This window comes from Patella vulgata, chromosome 2, assembly GCF_932274485.2.
Source record: "Patella vulgata chromosome 2, xgPatVulg1.2, whole genome shotgun sequence".
In the NCBI taxonomy this organism is placed as follows: Eukaryota; Metazoa; Mollusca; class Gastropoda; family Patellidae; genus Patella; species Patella vulgata.
The window spans coordinates 88,325,337-88,344,062 of NC_065880.2; the positions used below are offsets into that span (position 1 = coordinate 88,325,337).

General features: G+C 37.1%; 2 protein-coding genes across 3 annotated transcripts in view; one reads left to right on the top strand and one right to left on the bottom strand.

Moving 5' to 3' along the window:
• LOC126810093 (coiled-coil domain-containing protein 6) overlaps window positions 1-15,466 on the bottom strand; it is a 29,459-nt gene extending 13,993 nt beyond the window's left edge. Inside the window, exons 1-3 of the mRNA XM_050535057.2 lie at window positions 15,189-15,466; window positions 1,333-1,482; window positions 306-434 (exon numbers count right to left, since the gene is read on the bottom strand). Coding sequence (XP_050391014.1) covers window positions 306-434; window positions 1,333-1,482; window positions 15,189-15,410 — 501 coding nt within the window. The 5' untranslated portion in view covers window positions 15,411-15,466. The remainder of the gene's footprint in view (window positions 1-305; window positions 435-1,332; window positions 1,483-15,188) is intronic.
• A 315-nt stretch (window positions 15,467-15,781) lies between these two features.
• The window catches only part of LOC126810101 (uncharacterized), a 28,647-nt gene continuing 25,702 nt past the window's right edge, over window positions 15,782-18,726 (top strand). Inside the window, exon 1 of one of the 2 annotated variants that reach the window (XM_050535070.2) lies at window positions 15,782-15,922. In XM_050535070.2, the coding sequence (XP_050391027.1) occupies window positions 15,878-15,922 (45 nt within the window). In that variant the 5' untranslated portion in view covers window positions 15,782-15,877. Of the gene's footprint in view, window positions 15,923-17,963; window positions 18,032-18,726 lie in introns of those variants that run through there. The other variant, XM_050535071.2, reaches the window with a different exon arrangement.

An 18,726-nucleotide genomic window follows, 5' to 3' on the forward strand; every position in this document is an offset into this window, starting at 1 on the left:
AATTACTCGGATTAATTAACAAGTAATAATTAACCCATTGTAATTTAATCGAAAGTGGATTGATTATTTATGATACCATAGTGGCCGATTCATTGTTTTACAATCAACATTTTTTAGAATTTTTTTACACGGATCCTTGTAGATTTGCAGCGTAAACTCTTACGAGAATCCTTGCGTGAATTCGATTCGGAGATTCGCGTGAATTTCTAGGGCTGTAATGTCATACTAACAAGAATATTACCTGATCTAATGTCATAATAACGAGAATGTTACCTGATCTACTGTCATACTAACGAGAATTTTACCTGTTCTAATGTTTGTTGTTTAGAAAGTGTATCCGCTTCCAATTTTTCAATTTTTCTCATCAGTTTATTTATTTGGTATTCTTGTTCTTTTTCTAGTGTCTGTTCCAGCTCCATTTTCTCTTGTCGCAACTGTTGAATGTAGAAAAACAGGAAATTTGTATTAAATATGACTACTACCACTGTAAATCAGATATCATTTAATCTTATGTATCTAGCACTAATTTCTTTCACATTCGTTGAATATCAAATCTTTGTTTAAAAATTCGTAAAAACTAGATCATTTTGGGACTTACATATTTCAATAATTTGCTTGTGCGTACAAGTCTTTAGCAGTGGGAGGAAACTGGAGGACCCAGAGAAAACCTACGAAGTTAGGCAGGCGACCCTATTCTTGTCATGTACAAGCAGGGAATTGAAGCCAAGTCAGTTAAATCAATCACAGACCTTATGATCTAAAGTGCAGGTCAATTTTTAATATGAAATGAAATGGGGTTTAACGTCCTACTGTTCTGCTCTGACAGGGCTAATGAAGACGGGCATACACTATAGTGTGCTATGAGGGAAATTTCTGCCTGGGCCGCGGCACTATGGCCTAGTCTTATATCGAATTCCAACTGCCAAGGGATCTTTTACGTGCATGCCAATGTATACACAGGGCCTTGGTTTTTCTTCCCATCAGAACGACTAGACAGCTGTCCATTTCAGGTCCTCCTTCCTGCACCACAGACATGGGGAAATTAGTCGGTAAATCCCAAAAACTTTCTCTGCCAATGAGAGAGAGAGAGAGAGAGAGAGAGAGAGAGAGAGAGATGGGGTTTAACTCCACTCAACACAAACTAGGTCATTTCAGGACTAACATATGGTTTTAATTTTATTTCAATAATTTGCTTGTGTGTAGGGTTTTTTTAGCTGTCGGAGGAAACTGGAGGACCTCAAGATCGTCTAATCTTCAGTTGTTAAGAGTGAGTTTGTCACAAGGGCAGCCGTGATAGCATTATACCATATAAGGTACATGTAAGAGACTTACCTGCATCAATTTTCTTGAAAGATCATTGGTCAGATATTCTTCTTCCTGTTCATAGTTCATGGCCAATGTTTCTTTTTCTTTTTTCAATGATTGGATTTTTTTCAATAATGTGTTACTGATAAACTCTTCCTCTTGTTCAGCTTTCGCTTGCTGAAAGTGAAATGAAAAACAGAATACAATCAATGGGACAACTCAATACATATTATTATCTCCCTTGCCAGATAACATCGATACTCATTACAATAGGACAACCCAATACACATTATTATCTCCCTTGCCAGATAAATCATTAGAAGAGAAATAAGATGAAATGATATGATGTTGTACAAGGTCATATTTTCCTGTCATGCAGTGTGCTGTTAGGGGAGGGGAGGGGAGGGGAGGGGAGGGAGAGGTAGAGGCGGAGGGAGGGGGGTGAGAGAGATATATAGAGAGAGAGAGAGAGGGTTTATTGGCCACTTGACACAGACTAGGTCATTTCGGGACTAACATATGGTTTTTAATTTTATTTCAATAATTCGCTTGCGCGTAGGGGTTTTTAGCAGTGGGAGGAAACCGGAGGACCCGGAGAAAAACCACAAGGTTGGACAGGCAACTCTACTCCTTGTCACGTACAACTGGGGATTTGAAACCACGCCAGTTGACTCAACGACAGGCCTTATGATACAATGCGCACACGCATGCTAACCATTCGCACATGCTAACCATTTGACCATCCACCCCCACTCCCCCCCCCCCCCCCGGAGAGAGAGAGAGAGAGTATGTTATTTTAGGATCAACATACATGTCATGATATATTGTTGTCAATAATTTGCTGGAGCGCAAGGTTCTTAAGCAGTGAAGGGGATCAATATTGTGTCAGGGTCAAAATAACCCCCTGGTGAATACTCATTTTAAATAGACTTGAGCAAAAAGTCCTATGCCCTACTTCATGTTTTTCAATTTTGCCAACAGGTCAAATTTTGTTTACCTCAGCTTAGATTATTTTATGACAATACATTTATCTAGCACAATACAAATTTTCTATTTATATTTAAATGTTTTGCCCATAATATTGTTAGTACCAGGACATTAAACAGTGATTAGAGGCTATTAAATGACACCAAATTGTCATGGTTACCAGAGCTTAAACAATTTATATGATTTAAAGATACATTGTCCAGAAAGTATTTATCGGGTGATTATTTCTAATAAAAGTATGGCAAATTTGTTATGGAAAGTATAGATACCTAATCTTACAAGAAAAATACTGGATTACCCCAAAAACACCCATGGGGCAAGCACTTGGCAAAAATGTCAGGGTAGTATTAACTGGAAACCCGACGGCTTATTGTCTGTCATCTTGACTTAGGAAGTGGTTGTTATTTCTTGATCAAATTGCTTGACGGTTTTGTAAATATTGAGAGGTGTCAGCGTACAAAAGACTCTGCAATTTAACGACGGAAAAAGAAGTTGACAGAAAATAATAAGCCAACAGTAAGGCTGATGTCCCCCGTCGAAATCCCAAAATAAATAGATGACACATAATAATTAATCGCACATTTATTTTTTTCAAAAGTACATGTATCAAGCAATCAAAGTGATTATCAACTATACTCTAAGTTTTATCACTCTCTATCACTGTATCAGATAGAATCAAAGTTATCTTGTCCCAAAGCATCGACCAATAAAATTGATTAGCCCGACTTAGCTTTAGCTGGAAATGTTAATCATTGAACTCAGTCAGGACATTCACCTAATGAACATTTACATCAAGTTTAAAAGTTTAAAGGAGCTAAATCGCTAATATTTGGGACCTAGAAATTGACACAAATGGGTCGCAGCGCATATAATAATGTAATATGAATGTATATAAACTGATTTACATTCAATCGTTTCTCTTTTTACTGTAATCAGTTATGTTCGGCGAAATACGCCAAAGTCTCAATTAAATGACAATCTTTAGCGTCTGGTTATTCCAGTCTTCACCAATGGTATTTATTGCGCATGCTCTCCAGATAAGAATATAGTGTCACCATTTCACATGACTTGTGGAATAAGCCTAGCCTCGTTCTTTGAGTCCCTTGTTCCAAATGGCGCTGAAACGCATTATGGTACACAATTCGTGTACCAATGGTAAAATGTTTATTTTGTCTTGAATATTGGATATCAGAAGCCCATCTTTTCCCTGTAAATCCTGCTTTCAATGTCGAAGATTTTGAGTTAGAGACTTAGCTACTTTAAACATTCTGAACATGTGTATGGTTAATGGACAGAAAGTAATGATAAATAGGCCTACATTCTGGAAAATGGACGCTCACTCAAGCAGTGAGATGACAGACATGCTTCTAACATGAGTTTATTTATAGTTTCAGGTATCCCCCCTGGGAATGCAAAGTTTTGAGAGGAGAGAGAGAGAGAGAGAGAAAATGGGGTTTAACGTCCACTCAACACAAATTAGGTCATTTCGGGACTAACATATGGTTTTAATTTTATTTGAACAATTTGCTTGCGCGTACATGTAGGGTTCTTTAGCAGTGGGAGGAAACTGCAGGACCCGGAGAAAACCCACGAGGCTGAACAGGCGACCCTACTCCTTGTCATGTACAACCAGGGATTCGAAACCACGCCAGTTGACTCAATGACAGGCCTTACATGTATGATACAGCACGCACGTGCCGCTGTTGAGCGATGCCTTAACAAATGACATCTAAACACAGATAATGACAAATTATACAATTCCTGGTGACCGTGAGATGATTTATACAGACGGACAGGTCTTATGTCTTAATAATATCAATAAAAATATTTTTATTTCCCTAAAAGGCACGACGCACTGGTGTATACCTTTAGATTTATCATAATTGTATTATACTATTCAAAAAAAGTAGGGGATATTTGATTTTGGGGGCATAATACTAAAATATGCAAATGACTACGAAAAAAGTCACTATAGAACCTAACAGAAGAAACATTTCCAGTTACATGTGACGCCCAAACGCACCAATAGCTACCGCATGGAATGCAGGTGATGCTTGGGATCATCATGGGGGTCCAACCCAAGATTTGCACGACTCTGACTTTGAATGTTACAGTCATTGTGGCATTGAATTCCAGGGTGGAAACATCAGTTTAATTGTTTTAGTGACCAGAAAACAAATTTTGATATGCGTCGGCTTACCCAAAATGAAAGGTTACGTGCCCTTGGCATGCTACAGATCGGCACAACACAGGCGGTTGTGGCGCGGACGATGAATGTTTCTCAGTCTGTCATAAGCAGGCTATGGTCCAGATACCGTGATACACAATCTGTACAGGACAGACCACGCTCAGGTCGACCAAGGGCGACAACTCAAGCCCAGGATCGATTTATCCGTACCTTGGCCTTGAGAAATCGTGTCATCACAGCAAATCAGATCAGCGCTCGTCTTCAAACAGACACTGGTGTGAGAGTGAGTGGCCAGACGATTCGGAATCGACTGCATAGGGGTCACCTTCGCGTCCGACGTCCTCGCGTGATCCCTTGTTTGAGAGATCATCACATTCAGGCAAGACGTCGTTGGTGTAGGGATCGTCAACACTGGGATAATCGACGCTGGAGCAATGTGATGTTTTCAGATGAGTCAAGGTTCACTGTTGATTTTTTGGACAGACGTAGGAGGGTGTGGCGTCGTCGAAACGAGCGCTTCCAAGACATTAACGTCATCAGACATGATCGATTTGGGGGTGGTTCTGTTATGGTGTGGGGAGGCATCACTGTTGCTGGAAGAACGGCTTTACATGTTGTTGCAGGGCGTGTTACAGGCCAGTACTACCGGGACAACATCTTGGCCGCCGTTTCATCTTTTAGGATGACAACGCAAGATGTCACAGGGCCAGGATCGTTACAGGTTACCTCCAACAACAGAACATCACCACATTACCTTGGCCAGCACTGAGTCCCGACCTCTCCCCCATCGAGCATGTCTGGGACATGCTTGGACAGAGGTTACGTCAACGTCAACAACGTCCTGCCAATGTCCAAGAACTTGCTGCTGCGTTGCAACAGGAATGGGACAATCTGGACCAAAATGACCTTAGACGTCTCATTAGGAGTATGCCACGTCGGATCAATGCTTGTTTGGCAAACAGAGGAGGATTTACCCGTTACTGACTTGGTTGTGATGCTGTGGTAACTTTGCTGTTTGACCCCGGGTATCATTTTACCCTTATAATGGTCAGTCTGTGCCTTACTTAGTCTAACGATCATTTGGAATAAATCGATGAATGATAACTTCATTTCATTTTGTCATTTGTTTCTTCGTCAGTTTCATTAGATGACTTTAATAACACTTAAAAATCAAATATCCCCTACTTTTTTTGAATAGTATATAATATTATGTCCTATATTCAATTGATTTAATGCATACCCAAAATACAAGTAAGAATGAAAATTTACCCTCTCACTCATTTTGTCCAATTGTTATAAAAATCCAAAAAGGTAAAACACAAATTCGGATATGATGACAGCAGACAAAAGACAGCAGAGATTATGTAGGTGGAGTTAACGCCTGTCAATCAAACGATCGGCCATACTAAGAATCGGTGAAGATGCAATTCAATCCCATTTCTAGTAAAAAATTACACTGGTGATAACTATGTTCAGAATAAAGTAATTTGACTGAAATTTTGAATATATTCTTCTTTCATTATCTATTTTTTAACTATTATATTATAGCAAGAATGGCTAACTCCTTATAAAAATCTCACATAATGTATCTTTAATTACAGCTCTATTTAATCAGCTTAAATCCAACTTAGCAGATTAACTATTGTTGATATAATGGTTTCTTAATTAAATGTTAAATAATCAATTTGTGTTAAAGATGGGTTCCTAGAAAACTATTTATCAGGTGGTTATTTCCAATAAAAGTATGGCAATTTTGCTATATATGGAAAGTAGAGATATCCAATCTAACTAGAAAAATACTGGATTCCCCGAAAAACACTCATGGAGCGTATACAGGACAAAAATGTAAGGGTTCCCCTAATCGATAGCCCGCGATTAGGAATTTCTGCACGCGCCATGTCAAAGGTCACACGCAAACATTGAGCACTTGATGTACAAGTTGATAAACTTTATGAAGAGTTAGACGTACAACACTTTCTGAGATAAAAATGACGGAAAAAGACGCGGGTAGTGGATTATCCGAGAATTTAATTAGGATTCGATATTTATAATAAATAGTAAGCGATTAGAGACAACATCGTCTTAAGAATGCAATGAAATCTCCTCTGACTACCAAGAGAGGTAAGTCACGTGACGTAAACATGACCTGGTTTGATTAAATTTTTATAGCAGGGCATTCCTTCGAAATTACAATGTTTGAGAAGGATTTGAAGCAAAATTATGACAAATTAATTAGTTTGAATATGTTTTTAGTCCATATATACCATTAAATCACCCAGTTTGTACGCGGGAATGTATCTTTAATTCTAGAATGGAATAAGCCATAGAAAATATAAATTAATCTAAATTTTTAATTCATTTATTGAAATTAACAAATAAATAGTATTGAAATTAACAAATAAATAGTATTGAAATTAACAAATAAATAGTATTGAAATTAACAAATAAATAGTATTGAAAAGAAATTGTGTTCAAAATAAATGAATAAATTGTGTTCAAATATACGTTGTTATACAAATAAATTGTGTTGAATTGAAGGAATGAATTGTGTTAAAGAAGTAAAGAAACAGATGTTAACCTTGAAGTGGTATTATCATCTCTTTAAACTTTAAACCACATGTTAATGTATTTAAACATGATGGGTCAAGAGTTGAAGACACAATTATATATCTAATATAGGGCTATATTATTTCGCTTGGATAGATACAATGTAAAATTTATACTGGGTCAAAAGTTTAAAAAATATACATGTATGTCTTCCACAGGCCTGGAAATAATGATTTTTATTGTAAATGTACCTCAGAGGGTTGGATGACTGAATGGTTAGCATGTGCACGCTGTATCATAACGTCTGTCATTGAGTCAACTGGCGTGGTTTCAATTCCCCGGTTGTACGTGACAAGGAGCAGGGTCGCCTGTCCAACCTCATGGGTTTTCTCTGGGTCCTCCGGTTTCCTCCCACTGCTAAAGACCCCTACGCGCAAGCGAATTATTGAAATAAAATCAAACCATATGTTAGTCCCGAAATGACCTAGTTTGTGTCGAGTGGAGTTAAACCCCATTTCTCTCTCTCTCTCTCTCTCTCTCTTTCTCTCTCTCTCTCTGTACCTGACAAAATATTAGGTGACTTGTAAAATGAAATGAAATGGGGTTTAACATCCTCCTGTTCTGCTCCAATCCGATTAAAACACAGACCCTATTTTGTTTCGTTTTTTTATTGTTCAAAATTTCGTTTTACTTTTCTTTACTACACCAGGATCTGGAAGAGTTGTTATATAGTCCACGTTCTGGATGATCTGAGGGATTAGCCAATGAAACAGTCTGCTACAGCGAGTTTTTGGTGTGAGGTGCGGGGAACTGTGGTTAAACCACTAGAAACGTCAACGCTGATTGATTAATCAATGTCTGAAGTCATAAGGGCAAAAGGCACTCGTATGACGCCGACGCGACCTTCCAGGACAGCTAAATCGTCCGGGCAGTCAACAAGTGCTGTCGCATATTTTTACTTTTTTCGGTAATGAAACATTTATAATACACTAAAATCTGATTAAGAGTAACAACTCATGAAATAATTATCAGAAAACCATTAAAATTTGGTTTTTATAAAGTTCTGCACCATGCTAACGTTTGGTATACAAAACTTTTAATATTATGGATTTAGCTGTTCACGTCATAAAAATTCATTGAAAATCAATATACTTGTTCGTCTCAAGATCTTAAACTCTGTGTACCAATCTGAAGTCGATCGGATGATAACTTTAGCCTCTAGAGCGTCACAAGATTTTTTAAAGTGATCAAGGGCCATAACTTTGGCAGTAATTATAGTAAATCGCTGAAAATCAATAGGCTTCTTTGTCTCATGACCTTAAACACTGTGTATAAATTTAAAGTCAATCGGATATTAACTTTATCCTCTAGAGCGTCCACAAGCCAGACCGACGGTCAGTCAGGGGCGATGACAATATACGACCACATCTCAATGTGGGCGTATAAAAAGGTGAAATATATCAACCTTACAAACTGAACGACAGTTGTATATGCCTGCTTAGTCCATTCTACGTTTTTAAATTTATTATTTGAATCAGACATTACTAGTTACTTCTGCATTGTTTTGTAGGGTATGTTTTTCTTTGTTCATTACAAATGGGGCCAGAGCCGAGAACCTATTGATTATAAAATGTTCACTGTGTCTTAAATACTGGATAAGATAACAGCAAGATAACAACATCGATATTGATTGAAATGGACCAATACTAAATTCTAATTTGTGGTTTTATTTTCAATTATTATGGAAAATATTAAGTTGGAGGTTTAGCTCCTTTAAGCATTTGACCGCAAGTCATTTTCTTTCAAACATTATGGGCTGAACAAAAAGTCAGTTTTATATACATCTACATCGCCTTTATGAACCATGTTAATAAGGGCAAACGAATTTGAATATTTGTTTTTTGGGGATGCCTATTTGAAAATTTCCTTATTTTCTATCGAAGAGAAAAAAATAATCCAAAAACATAAAATACTTGGTTGCACTTCCTAAAACCTGTTACTATTTACTTCAAAGTTACAGTAAACTTCGCCTAAGTCGGATCTTTGCTCAACTCGGATAAAACCGTTTGGACCCTTTGATCCTGCATGTTTTTCGTAAGTCAGATTTCCTAAGTCCGATCTTCGCTCATCTCGGATCAAAATGTTTGGTCCATTTGATCTAATTGCGGCGACAAAACGGAAGTTATCTACTCACACCAAAACGGAAGTATCTACTCACACCAAAACAGAAGTATCTACTCAAACCAAAACGGAAGTTATCTACTCACACATACAAACAAAAGCTTGAAAAGTTGAAGTTGAAATGTGCCTTTGAATCAATTATTATCTGGCTCTTGCAATTTATTTCTAATCGAGCTAAGATTGAATTTCTGTCTTTGGTTAACTCGGATAAAATTGGTCAGTCCACTTACATGTTTAGATCCGACTTATACGAAGTTTACTGTACTTCAAATTATGAAGTTTGGAAATTTCAAACTAAATACACAAGTGGCTTTTTATTATTCGGGGGGTATGTTGGCCGAATGGTTAGCATGTGCGTGCTGTATCATAAAGTCTGTCATTGAGACAACTGGCGTAGTTTTGATTCCCTGGTTGTACATGACAAGGAGTAGGGTCGCCTGTGGAGCCTTGTGGGTTTTCTCCGGTTTCCTCCCACTGCTAAAGACCCATACGCACAAGCGAATTATTGAAATAAAATTGAACCATATGTTAGTCCCGAAATGACCTAGTTTGTGTCGAGTGGACGTTAAACCCCATTTCTCTCTCTCCCTTTTTATTATTCATGACCTCGAAGCACATAAAATAATATTGCTTTGGACTACTGTGAACAATAAAACCGGTCTAGTATCAATAGACGCTTTCTTATTTTATATCCACCATAGATAATCCTATTGAGTACATATAATATATCATGATAATAAGTCTTTACAATTGCAACTATTGTACATGGTAGCTGTAATCGGCTAACATACACATGTACAAGTATTTATACATAATCTGTATTACATCAAGGTTGTTACAAATTATTTACTATGGTTGCTGATTGGTATCATGTCGCGATTTTCAAAGGACCGTGGCATTTCTTCATTATAATTCAACTGTGAAGAATTCTTTTATGTGCCTGCCAATGTGAACATAGGAGCTTGTTTTTTGTCCCATTTACACAACTGGACACTGTACTTTGCCAGATCCTTTGCCCTGCACTACCGACAGGGAGAAACCACGCTGCATAATCCCGGGGAACTTTCTTGACCAACACCAGGATCAGTGTATATAATCAGAGGAATATGGCTGATAACCCAACACCCCAACATTTTGACGCGACATTACAACATTTTTAATGTTGTGGTGTTGGGTGGAAATGTTGTATTGTCAGGTTAAACATGTTGTGATATCGGGTTAAAATGTTGTGATGTTGGGTTGTCGCCTTATCAAGAACTGAATATCGATACTCGTATAAAAAATAAAGGAGCTTCAATAAAATGAAATAAACGGAATGTTTTGTGTCAAATAAACGCCTTCTTATCATTCAAAACATGCTAAAACTAAAAACACACACACTAGACGAAGGTACAACCACCGCGCCGGTAATTTTTGGGGTCGTTTACAACAATGACAATGAATAATTAATTAATTGTTCAGGGGAAATAGCTCGATTTTAATAGAAATTTATTTATTGTTATAAGCGGCCGAGGAAAATTGTTAACATCAATTGATGGCGAGCGCGAAGCTGCGATTACTATTTTGTTCATAATACTATAAGATAAGCTGTCAACGAAACAAACATTAAGAAAACATAGTTTGAGGATCATAGTTTCTTTTTTTATTTGATCAATAACACATTTAAATGCATTATTAGCATACAAACAGTTATTTCTTTCAACTTCAAATTTTCTGATATATCGATATCGATATTGCCGAAATGATTGCCGATATCGATATTCAAAATAGGTATCGATTGCCAACCCTATATATCATTTCGGTTTTTTATACTTTCGATGGCCTACACTACATGAAGATCTGACGGATTGTAGTAGAAGGTCGCATTAGAGGTTGTGTGAGTGGCTTTTGACCCAATGATGTCAGACATTGATTAATCAATCAGCGTTGACTTTTCTAGCACTAGTTTCTTTCACATTCGTTTAATATCAAATCTTTGTTTAAAAATTCACCCAAAATCATCTAATTTGTACATGTGTCCAGATTAAAGCTGACTGATTAATTTTGATGAGTGTCTAATTTAATTTCTTGACAACTGTTAAAAAATTAATTATACATCAATAATCAATTGGGTTGTTTATTTTATAACAGTGATCGAGAAATTAAACGCTTGTAAATTGGACACTCATTATCAAAATTGAATGGTCAGCCTCGAAATGGACACAAGTACCAATTAGAGATTTTTGGTGATTTTAAATGATTTTTTTTACAAATTTTTAAACAAAGATTTGATATTAAACGAATGTGAAAGAAATTAGTGCTACATTTAGATACATAAGATTAAATGATACCAGTTACAGTGTTAAGTAATCAGTTAGCTTTAAACTGATTTTTTGGGTAATTTTACAAATTTTTAAACAAAGATTTGATATTAAACGAATGTGAAAGAAATTAGTGCTAGATACACAAGATTAAATAACACCCGGGTTACATTGTATTAATCAGCATTTCATTTCTTTAAATAATAATTGTTATTATAAATGAAACTAGGTGGAATTTGAAAAGCAAAACGTAAGTGTACACGTACATCATTAAAATTGATCATGGTTTTGTTTTTTGTTTTGGCTTAAGCTAGGTTCCCACTGTCGTGCAACACAAACTAGGTCATTTCGGAACTAAAATAAGGTTTAATTTTATTTCAATAATTTGATTGCACGTACATGTAGGGGTCTTTAGCAGTGGGAGGAAACGGGAGGACCCGGAGAAAACCCACGAGGCTGGACAGGCGACCCTACTCCTTGTCACGTACAACGGGGGTTTCGAAACCACGGCAGTTGACTCAATGACAGGTCTTATGATACAGCACGCACGTGCTAACCATTCGGCCATACAACCCCCCCTTTATGATAGGATGGTAGCTCTTGAGTCCACGATTTGGTATGTTCATATAAATTGTACGTTCAGTTGTTTTGATACGATCAACACGATTGCTACAACTGACCACAATGTATGATAGGACCTAATAGGATCATCACGATTACTCCACAATTAAAACCATAATTTCAATCGCAGCACGAATCGTAATAGTGGGAACCTACATAAGAGGATTATTAAAGCCTTTCTTACGCTGATATTCAACAGTCACACAGATGCCTTATGTCCAGATTTCTTGACGGATCATCAGAATTTAATTAACGAGAATGAAATGAAATGAGGTTCAACATCCTCTTTTTCTATACCAATTAGGCTAATGACGTCTTGATAAGTCAAAATCTAACATAATCCAAGCTTATAGTAGCTAAGACTCTAATTCAATATCATCCAAAGTCTTCGACATTGAAAACACAAATCATTTGTCAATTTAAATCCACACTGATCTTATCGGGAAAAGATGGCCTTCTTATATCCAATATTTATGACAAAAATAAACATTTAACCATTGTTATATACGAATCAGTGCCATTTGTAACGAGGGACTTGAAGAACAAGGCTAGATATATTGAACAAGTCATGTTAAACGGTGACGCCATATTCTCATCTGGAGAGCATGCGCAATAAATACTATCGTGTAGTCCGGAATAACCAGATGCAAATGATTGCCATTCGATTGAGACTTCTGGCATATTTCGTCAAACATAACTGATTAAAAATTAGAGTAAAAACGGAAACGATTGAATGTAAATCAGTTTATATATACATTCATATTACATTATTATATGCGTTGCGACCCATATATGTCTATTTCTAGTTGTCAAAGATTAGCGCCTTTAACTACATGTGATAAACACATAACAATATCCTGTCCAAATCATCAGCTGACCTAGGTCAATTAACCTACTAAATTTCAAGAAGAATCCAAACTAAGATTTCTGATTTGCCTCAAGAAAGAAACGCTGAGGAATTATTTAACATCAAAATTGAAATTTGGATATAAGCTTATCATCTACAATAAATGAAGACCTGAAATTCAGAGTTTTTTTTTTTAATTTGTTGGTTCAGAATAGTTAAATATACATTTTCTTTAGATATGAAATGTTATACTTATACACATGTAAACTATTAATTAAACATTTACTAACATGCCAAAACCACAATCAAGTCTGAATGCCATTGCATAGGTTTGATTTTAAGTAGACTAGAATGGTTCAGCCATTTAATAATTTAATCTAAAAAGGGGGAAGCAAGGCTAAGCTTTGAACAACCAGTACGATGATTACAATTAGTGCACACATCTTTTCAAACCTTCAAAGGCTAATATCTTCACTCAGAATAAAGTAATTTGAATGAAATTTCCAATATATTCATTTTGGATTATTTATTATAGATTTTTTATAGCAACAACAACCAGTTGTTTATCATGATATTAAATAATGCTTCTTTAAAAGGAACAGAAATGAAATGGAGTTTAACGTCCTACTGTTCTGCTCCTAAACTGTGCTAATGAAGACGGGCATACGCCATACAGTGTGCTATAAGGAAATTTTGCCCGGGCAGTGGCACTACGGCCTACTCTTATATCGAATTCCAACTGCCAAGGGATCTTTGACGTGCACGCCAATGTGTACACGGGACCTCAGTTTTTCGTCCCATCCGAACGACTAGACAACTGTCTGTGTCCTGCATCACTGACAAGGGGAAACCACGCTGGAAAATCAGGATGAACTCTCTCAGCCTAAACAGAACAGGGCATTTCACCCTGCACTTTTTAATTCCTTCATTTCTTCACTTTGGGATTACAATACATGTACCTCCGGGCTAAAAATAAATTGATAACTGTATCTCTGTGTTTTAAAGGCTCAATACCACTCTTGTTGTAACTGAATAATATGTCCCAATCTTTATTCTGGTCTACAAATTGTACTATTTTACAATATTCCAATTAATTGATGATACAAATTTCATCTTAACACACCTAATTTAAAAAAATGGAAAAATTCAACTAAATGATTTGAAAAGCCTAACGTAAAGCTTTTCAAATGTAACTTGGATTTAAAAATATTTTCGAACCCTCTGGACAAGTAAAATAGGATTTAATGGATAATTTACACAACAGGTAGGATACTGTAAAAAAAAAAAATTGTCCATCCGGTGATCACAAGCTATGTGGTATTTACATGTAGTCAAGACAATCTTTATCTGGAGGTAAACATCTTGCCAATTGTTTTCCTTGTCACAAGTCATCTGTCAATCATGAACCATGAAACTAGGGTAGCTCATACCAGGCCTACTTAAGGATGTTTCATAGCTTCCTCACTTATCTTCATGTATAGGCAATAGCTACATGATGATGTCAGGGATTAAGAATAGAACATTTGTAGTAAAGTAGTAAATAAGGGCATGACTAATATACATGTTGTAATACACAACACACGTTTTTCTTTTTCTAGTTCAATTCATTCTCACACCCAAAGCCCTCAAATTTGTTTAGATTTTGTTTTCATATCCAGTAGGTTATGTTTATTCAAGTTACATACTTATAGCGAATTGTTGAATATAGCATTAAGACTAAAAGCTAGAATACTATAAGAGATACATGCTATAGGCTTGGCTCAATATCATATTGCACAACATAAATAATGAACCCGTTTTAGTTTATGAATGATTCTTTTTTTTTTTTCTTTATGATATCTGTAAAGATATATGGCATGGCAATCAACAAAATTTATATGGCATCCATCCAAACAGTGGAATTAACTTGCGCAATACTAGATGTAGGCCTACATCTAGAGGATTTGGTCTAACAGATTGATGATCTCATGCCATGGTGATGATGACATCGGGCGTAGACGAATCAATTTTTTTTTTACTTGTGAAATATTAAATATCTTTGATTTGCATTTGATCAATACAAAATAGTTTTATCCCCATGACAACCAATTATTTAGGAATTTTGACATTACAGAAGGTTTTAGGACCAAATATTAAGAGTCAAAATATCGATATTCAGCTTACAACATCAATTAAAACGTGAAACTCCACCACAAAAACAGATCTCACTTACGATTGTGACACTAGCTTTCCTCAGCTCTCGGTTCTCTTCTTGTAAAGACTTGCATTTCATTTTGTACGTTTCCAATTCCATTTTTAAAACCCTGTTCTCCTGCTGCAAGGATTCAATTCTTTTCTGAAGTTGTTCTAATTGGGCTGGCGATGGGGGTTTCATCGTGGGACCCCCATCTATTGAGCTCGTATCGCTCTCCAATTCGCTGGCACTGTCCGCCATTGTAAACGACAATCAGTGAGGAGTTAACGCGTGTCTCAAGAGCCTTAGTTTCGTACAATTTTTTTCCTTTTTTACGATTTACCTCCCCTAGACCACCCGAACCGAATTTACAATGGATTTGTCTCCCCTGCATCAATTGACGTGCAATAAAAATACATTTCGAGATGTAAAGCTCCAGTAATATAAATGAAAATGTGGTTTACGATTTCTCCAAAGAGCTGATTTCTTTTTAACCCCCCTCCCCCATAAAAAAAACCCAAACCCAATACGATACTGATGAGTAGGCCGTATTCAATTATATTCCAAGCTAATTCTTTTTTTTTTTCTTTTTTTTTAAGTATCGCTGCACAATTTTAAGAATTGATAACCGGCTTAAAGTCGAGGCTATAGGGTTAAAGTTCAATTCAAGGCTGATCAGTTTTACATGACGGTGATATTCTCTGTTCGCGGTAGTTGAACGATAAATAATGGTTTTGGTGGTGAAATATTTGAAAGATGCTTTAGCTAGAAAGGTATAACTTTTATTCAATAACTTGTCCTGTTGATTTCTTTGCAAGGCACGCGGCAGATCTGTCAGTTATCTTTCCACCCAGAGGTATACGAGTATGGACAATGTAAACCGCCAATAATGCAGGATTAAAAACATGTCTGTACTATGCATGGGTTTGAAAAATACATGTTCTTATACCGTATAGATATTATTGTTAAATTGCATTTTGTAAGAGCATGGACCTTATAATGTATTATAAGGTCCATGGTAAGAGCTAAATCTGTCTGTTATGGTTCTTTTGTCTAGCAACAAATGTTATTTTTTTTTATTATGACAAGGCCCGGCTTCTCTATATAGGCCTACCATATACCATCTGATGGCTGGGTGGGATAATGAAATGAAATGAAATGAAATGGGGTTTAACATCCCACTGTTCTGCTCCGAACTGGGTTAATGAAGATGGGCACGCGCCATACAGTGTGCTATGAGGGAAATTTTGCCCGGACAGCGCCACTACGGCCTACTCTTATATCGAATTCCAACTGTCAAGGGATCTTTTATGTGCACGCCAATGTGTAGGCCTACGGACCTCGGTTTTTCGTACCACCCGAACGACTAGACAGCTGTCCTTTTCAGGCCCTCCGTCCTGCCTCACTGACAAGGGGGAACCACGCCGGAAAATCTGGATAAACTTTTTCGGCCAATGCAGGGATCAAACACCCGACCTCCAAGCTAGCGAGCCAGCGTCTTACCCATTTAGCCACTGTGATCTCCGGGTGGGATATCAAGCGGATTACACATTGTTTGTTTAAGCTTAAACATGCATTATGCAAGAGCTAAATCTGATTATTGCAGGTCTTTCTTTAGGCCTGAAATGTTATCTAAATTATTAATTAGACATTAATTAACCTATCCAGGCCATAATCAACTCTAGATGGCAGCGCTAGCCTGCGATCTTAAGTGGATTGTGATCAGATTTACTGCATAACTTTCCTTCTCGATTAAACAATTAAATGGATAATCGAGACTATGCTGTTTAATGTACTGATTTGTAATGATGACCGAGGCTAGGCAGAAATTTGATTCGCTTAGTTCTCGGTTCATAGTGGATCAATTTGAATGAAATTTTCAGCAAATTGCCTTTATGTTATCTAGTTTTTAATTATTATAGTGAGGACTGCCAACTCGTTATCGAATCTCCCATAATGTATCTTGGATCTGTCGATGCTTTGCAAAACATTAGAGTAACAATGCCTCCATAAGTGTCCAACGAATTGAAATACGACCTTTTCATCCCAACTACCATGTTATCTTTATAAAAGTGAGGGAAGGATGGGGTGGGGGTGGATGGCCAAATGGTTAGCGTATGCGTACTACATCATTGGTTCTGTCATTGAGTCAACTGACATGGTTTCGATTCCCCGGTTGTACGTACGTGACAATGAGTAGGGGGCGCCTGTCTAACCTTGTGTGCTTCATCCCACTGCTAAAGACCCCTACGCACAAGCAAATTATTGAAATAAAATTGAAGCATATGTTAGTCCTGAAATGGCCCAGTTTGTGTCGAGTGGATGTTAACCCTATTTCTCTCTCTCTCTCTATTTCTCTCTCTGTCTCTCTCTGTCTCCCTCTCTATCTCTCTCTCTCTGTCTCTCTCTCTCTCTGTGAGTCAAGTTGCATGGGTGATAAGTCTGATTCCTCCCACTGCTAAACAGGGCTGCCGACAACCAGTATCGCAGCGCAATTTGCGATACATATTTCGTCCGTTGCTAACCAAAAATTAAAATCTGACGTTTTTGATTCGCAGTTACTGCGAATCATTAATGTGCCTGTCATTTTGGATATTGTCACAAGAATAATCCACATTTTGAAGACTAGAAGGCTTACTCAACACTTTCAACGTGTATAAAATGTTGAATAAAATTTTATAAACAAAACTGAATTCTCCGGGTGACATTTTCTTCTCGAACTACCCAGACACAATACTATATAACACAGGGACATAACTCTATGATATCACCTCGGTGGAAGCGGACGTAAAATACAACTAACACTAACTAACTCTATGAATAGGGACTATTAAACCGGAAATATGGAATCAAGTAGTCGCACTCACGTTGCGAGACATCAAGTAATTATATCGAGTCGACCCTAAGTCCAAAACAAATAGTCAGTCGAATAAACCGGTCGATGGCTTATTAAAATTTTGGAATCGGTGTAATCTGTATAAGTTAAAGAAAAAACGCACTAATTCCAATATCTTTTATCATTGTTTTTGTTTATTTTTTACGTCCCCTCATGTTCAAATTTGATTGTTCAAATTAAAACTTTAAGGTGTTATCTTAGTTATTGCCACCGCGGCTTAATAAAGTCATGCTTGACTTTTTCCCTCATCCCCATATGCCCCCATCTTTTAAGTGCACGCCAATGTGTACACGGGACCTCGGTTTTTCGTCCCATCCGAACGACTAGACATCTGTCCTTGTCCACCTCCAAAAGAATAGAGTCCCTATATATGATATGTTGGGTTAGGGGGGCGATGGGGATGAGGTATTTGACATTATCATGTGGCCTCGTCCAGTCGATAAAATCAGTCAGTTAGTTCAGTCGAATAATCCAGTCGAATAAACCAGTCGAATAATTCAGTCGAAAAGTTCGGTCGAATAAACCAGTCGAATAGTTCAGTCGAATAATTCAGTCGAATAAACAAGTCGCTCAATATTAAGCAGCGGTGGCAGTGGGCTAAGATGATATGGTAGCAAATCATGCTCTTAGACATAGCTGAAGGAGCCGGGGCATGGGGTAGAGACCGGGGGGCTTCCCAAC